Source organism: Onychostoma macrolepis, chromosome 09 (assembly GCF_012432095.1).
Source record: "Onychostoma macrolepis isolate SWU-2019 chromosome 09, ASM1243209v1, whole genome shotgun sequence".
Lineage (NCBI taxonomy): Eukaryota > Metazoa > Chordata > Actinopteri > Cypriniformes > Cyprinidae > Onychostoma > Onychostoma macrolepis.
Genome location: NC_081163.1, coordinates 3574661 through 3580660, shown reverse-complemented (window position 1 = coordinate 3580660; position 6000 = coordinate 3574661). Strand labels below are relative to the sequence as shown.

General features: G+C 34.0%; 1 protein-coding gene across 4 annotated transcripts in view; it reads right to left on the bottom strand.

Annotated features, from left to right (window-relative positions):
- Positions 1-6000, bottom strand: part of slc4a10b (solute carrier family 4 member 10b) — an 84938-nt gene that overhangs the window by 17798 nt on the left and 61140 nt on the right. For all 4 annotated transcript variants that reach the window (XM_058786621.1, XM_058786622.1, XM_058786623.1 and 1 more), the window contains 4 exons: positions 5731-5877; positions 3715-3809; positions 761-935; positions 504-637 (listed from right to left, as the gene is read on the bottom strand). In XM_058786621.1, the coding sequence (XP_058642604.1) occupies positions 504-637; positions 761-935; positions 3715-3809; positions 5731-5877 (551 nt within the window). The remainder of the gene's footprint in view (positions 1-503; positions 638-760; positions 936-3714; positions 3810-5730; positions 5878-6000) is intronic.

Sequence of the window (6000 nt, the reverse complement as noted above, 5' to 3'; positions counted from 1 at the left end):
TTCATTCAGTAAATGTTAGTTAATGCATTAAATAATGTTAAAAGTGATCAATACATTTGTTACAATATTAATTATGTTTGTTAATGTTAGTTAATAAAAATACAACTGTTCTGTGTTAGCTCAGGAACGAATGTTAAATACTACTTTTAATTTTAATAATGTGGGCTACTGGTAAATGTTGAAATTAATGTTAACCAATGCTTTATAGGTATTGTGTATTGATCCGTTGTGCTGTATTTTCTGTTGGCAATCTTATATGCAGTTTTTATACGCTACACTTGGCCCACCCACTTTCTGGCCTCGCCCCTGGTCAGAGAGCTCTCGGAAATCATCAAAAATATCTTAATTTGTGTTCCAAAGATGAACGAAGGTCTTACATGAGGGTGAGTAATTAATGACAGAATTTTCATTTTTGGGTGAACTATCCCTTTAATTTATTTATACAATTGAAATAAGTGTTTGCACTAAGCAATATAAAACAGAATTTTTTATATTAGACATACTTGCAGAATTTGAATAATATTTTCTCAAACACCAGGACAGGTCCAGTGCTGCCCAGAATAGTGAGAGGCTGGCCGGCAAAAAGCGAGTAAGCAATTCCAGTCATGGAGGCTCCAAACAGCGATTCAATTGCACTCTGGGAAGAAGGGAGAATGTCACAAAGCATCATGTTTACATGACTACACTAATATAGATTCAAATATTAATGACTAGCCAACTAGGCCAATTAGATGCGCCTGATGTGTTCAGGTGTTCTTACTATGCGTCCCTCTGTGGCTTCTCCCAGCAGTCCTCCGAAGGTGATAACAGGGGACATGCAGGCGCAGTACAGGAACAGGAAAGAGGCCAAACACTGCAGGCTGAGCGCATCTGTGAAATCCGACAGGAAGTGCGGAGCCTTCCTCTTCACATCCAGAACCAATCCACCAAAAAGCCTGACAAAAAACACCAGACACAAGATTATTGCCATCTGAGCTGCGCAAAGAGGTGGAAAACTGGCTTAAACCGAATTCACTGTGTTACATTCCACAGAGAATTACATGCAAAATAAACACTCACCAGGCAATTATTTTCATGACAATTAAACATTTTTCTATCAAAACTATCATTATACTTAGAATTATTTTACTATTATTTAAATTTGAATTTTTATAGTACTGTACTGCAGTAATGAGATTAAAAACGATAAATAATAATAATAATAATAATATATATATATATATATATATATATATATATATAAACAAACTCAAATGTAAAATATCATTATGCATTACAGGAATTTGGGGGTGAATGTGTGTAATTCTCATGAAAATATTGTCAGTGCAAAACAATTTTAATACACCTAAAAATAGGCTCAAACTATTTTTGATTGTTTGATTTTTTTTTTTTTTTTTTTTGAGTGCAAAGAAGTTCACACATCTAACAACAATCAGAAAAAGAAGTGTATCTATAGGATGGCTGGAGTTTTTTCTCCATGTGCCAACACATATGTGAAATATTCCTCACATGAAGTCACGGTTTTCTGACCACTGTTGTTTCACAGTAAGACAGAAAGTCTGGAGCGTCTTGCATATGAAAAAAGGGACAAAAAAATATATTTTAATTTAGTAAATGCTAAATACCATTTCATAGTCTGGAAGAAATACTTTAAACAGCAAATTTTTCACAATTCACCCACCATTGACTAGTGTGGCAAAAAATATATACTGAAATACTGTATACTGTATATAATACTGAAAACTGAAATCAATGTAGTGCATAAATATAAGGATAAAATGTTAAAAATATTCAACCAATTCAGCTATTTTTAATCCATTATTTAATAAATTTTTAATCCAATTTTGTATAAAAGTGTCGGCATTCTGATAAAAATTAGTCAAAAAAGAGATGTTAAAATCAAAACAGATCTGTCGCACTGGAAATGCCAGGTCAAATCGAGAGCACTGCATTCTGGTATACAGTATTTTCTGTAGCACAATTTAGCAAATATCATCCAGATATTTCATGCATCCAAAAAAAACTACATTTTGTGCCGTGTATGCATACTGTATAAGGCATAATTATTTAACCAGAAAGAAATATTAATTAGGGCTGATCAGATATGATCGCTGCGAACCATTTGGGAGAAAAGAGCCATCTGAGAACAGAAGGGGATTATTGTTGTGAGAAGAGAGAAAGTCACTCAAAGTTGTGAAAACTGTCACTCAACAGGAAGAGTGTGACCAAATGTCAAACATGGCGTCTGTCCAGTTCACTGGAGAGTTGAAAACCTGGTCTTCGGTGGCACGGCTCTCGGTTACGTTGTAGTACAGAATGAAAGTATCGTCCTAAACGATCTGCATTATTACAGTATGTGCCCTTTAACTCTCATAACGAATGCAAGGGTGAGCTGCGTGACCTTTTACAGCCATCTGGCTTCAAAGAGGAACATTTTATTTCTCAGAGGCTGTCCTTTCATAGTTCATGGAATTAAGCCGTTGTGTTTAAGGCAAGACAACGGATGGTTGTCTGAAAAACATTGTTTTTCCATGCAGTGGTCAATTCTGAGATTCTGGATTATTTGGCTTTTCATAACATATTGTTTCAGACTAATGGACAGAAAACATCCAGCATGCACTTTTAAGTGTTAATTTTATTGCACTTTATCTATTTGCGTCTGTAAATTTCATTTACAATACATATCAAATTGAGTTTTTTTCTTCACTTCAGCCGCACTTACATACACCAAACTTTACAGTTTTACTCCTATCTGTATTCTGAAGGTTTTTACAGAAGGGTTTGCTCATATATAATTTTCATGATTTTATACAACAGACAAATTGCTAAAAACATGGTAAAAAAAAAAAGAAAAAAAAAGTTTCTGTCTGTTGACAATATTTTCTGATTTGAAGAGTGATAATAAGAGAAATCCAAAATCCCCTCAGTAAAAACCTTTAACTAATGAGTCAACAATATCAAACAAGAATTCTGAAAATGGCATTATCAGATTTTATGTTCAGATTTCATTCATCTAGTATCATTGAGAAACTATTATAGTTTTTATTAATATTTTGAATTAGTTTTTACATTTTCTGCTTCATTTTCATTTTCAAGTTTTAATACTTTTGTTGTATTTTGTCATTTTTATTAGTTTTTGTGTTTTTTAAATGTCTACATAGTTTTTAATCATTTTTATTTCCGTTTTATTACATAAAGTTAAACTAAATGAAAATGAGAAATGTTGCTTCGGCAACTAGCTGAAATAATAAAAAGTTAGCTGAAAAATATTTTTATTTAAGTTTATTTTATTTCAAATAACAAAAAATATTTATTAAGGTTTTAGTTTTAATTAACTATAATAATCCTGATAATACAAAAATGTGTCACCTTTGTCTTAGATGTTTCTCCATAAATTAATTTAAAGAAATATGAGTATAGATCAATAAAATGTGAATAACAGCTCAGATCATTTGGAAATAAATTAATGATAAATATTTTCATATTGATTAAAGATTTCATATTGACTTTGGTTTCTAGGCACAGTTGGTAAGAATAAATTAAAATCTGAGATTCTAGAGGACACAGGAGTCTTTGGCAAACACCTCAGTGTCCTCTAAAAGGAGATATTAAAGCGATCTCATTTATGATTTTTATTTTCGAAGGCTTTCACACAAACTGACATGTGATTGTGATGTGTCTACACACACACACACACACACACTCCAGACTGACCTCCCGGTGCGCTGCAGCTCAGGGCCTCCGTGTCCACCATGTTCCTCCGGCTCTGCCAGCTCTCCATTAGGCACTGCAGGGATCTTTCTCTTCTCCTGTTATATCAGACACACAGACAGTGTTTGCAGCGATATTCCTCAGACATCCTGGTTAGTGTTAGTTCTAAATCTGTGACTGTACATGTTAAACTACTGCAATTATTTCAGCCTGCTTAACATGCAAACATTTGTCTTTAGACAGCTATGATGTCATCATAACATTTGCATACTGAATTATGATTGGTCTTGAGTTACTTGCATTTATTTAACTCATTTATAGCTATAATTACGCTGCATCACTTACTCACCACGATGCTGTTCTAAACCTACACTTACATTCAGAAGTTTTTGGTTGATAAGATTTTTTAATGTTTGTTGAAATGTCTTATGCTCATCAAGGCTGCATTTATTAGATCAAAAATACAGTAAAATTGTGACATATTACTACATTTGAAAATAACTGTTTTATATGTTAATATATTGTAAAATGTAATTTATTCCTGTTATCAAAGCTGAATTTTTAGCATCATTACTCCAGCCTTCAGTGTCACATGATCCTTCAGAAATCATTCTAACATGCTAATTTGCTGCTTATAAATGCTTTTACTATCACTTGTGGCTAATTTAATTTTTCATTTCGATCATCAGGGTTCAGATGAATCACTGTATGCTCAGTGGTTCCTCAGATTAATGTCTGCAATTTTTCACTCTTTTCTCTTACAGTACAGTGTTAATCCTCTCCTCAATATTTTCTAGACAGAGATTCAACAGCAAATGCTCCATTTTAATCTTTATAACCAGATGGAGACTAACGGCCAGCTGTGCTTTTATAAATCATGTGCATTACATCACTTGACTTACTGTACATACACATGGGGCAGAAAACACTAAATTTGACTTTAGTGTTGTTATATTATTAGCACTGCACCTCATTCCTGTCAATGTAAATAAAATTTTCAATTTGCACAAAAATTCATATTTATGCACAATTTGCCTTTGTCTACATACATTTTTAATTATTTCAAGCAGACATCTTTGGATTAAAGGGGTCATTGGATGCTACATGCACTTTTACAAGTTGTAGAACTGAAATGTGTTGACAGTGTGTGTTCACAACTACACTATAATAATGAAAATCCACTCACTGTTTTTTTTTTTTAAATCTTGTTAAATCATTTCCCCTTTCTCAAATCGGGCCGACGTCACACAGACAGGCCCCTCCCACAATAGTTTGATTGACAGCAGCGTTTCAGCACAGACTGGACTGGTGTCTTACCTTAGACATCAAGAATGTCTCCAATTAAGCGATCGAGGTGTTCTGTTGTTGGATGTAATAATGAACATAGCAGTCGTCATTTTCTCCCGACATCTGAGCCGCTGAAGACGCAGTGGATTACATTTGTTTCTGAAGGGAATGCGCTCCCGATCTACATTAAATGCATCTATGTTCGCGCAAATCATTCGTGATCCAGCTTCACCAACAGAAGTGAGTATAAGGTTCTTTTATGAATCTTTGCAAATTGCCTTTCCTAATAACGTGCTATTTAGCAAGTTTCACAATGAATGCGGCTAAAATAAACAGTTCCTCAGAGAGCGGCTCGGAAGAGAGGGGCGGGGTCAGCAGAGCTCATTTGCATTTAAAGGAAAATGCTTCAAAGCGGCTTGCTCTGAAAAGAGCTGTTTTTGACAGGGTAAAAAAGGTGTTTTTTACACTACCATTGAGAAATTTTTACCAAACTATGTTACAAACTTTTCATTAAGACCCTAATGAATCATATCAACTTGTGGAAAATGGGCATCCGATGACCCCTTTAAAAGCCTTTTAAGATCATGAGAAACACATATTTAGTCTTCTGACTAAAAGTCAAAAGACAAAATTTTCTTAAACTTCAATCCTTCTGTTTTCTATCCTACTTCAGCTCTGTGTTGTCTTACTGTAAGTTTGTCTGGTTAATACAGTAGTTTCTGTTTCACTGACCTGGGACGGGACGTTTTTTGGCGGTTCTATCCTGATGGACGGGTCCCATTCTCCCGGTGGCAGAACTGTAACTTGGTCAAGAAATTCATCAATTCCAGCAATCAGATCATTGCGGTCTTTAGCTTTATAGGCCACATCATGGAAAACCTACAAAAGACAAAACCAGAACATTCTTAGTCAAAAATGTATTCCACCACAAAATAAAGCATAAAATTAAGTTCATATCTCAAAATTCCTGACCTTTTTTATATAAATATTTAGATTTTTTTC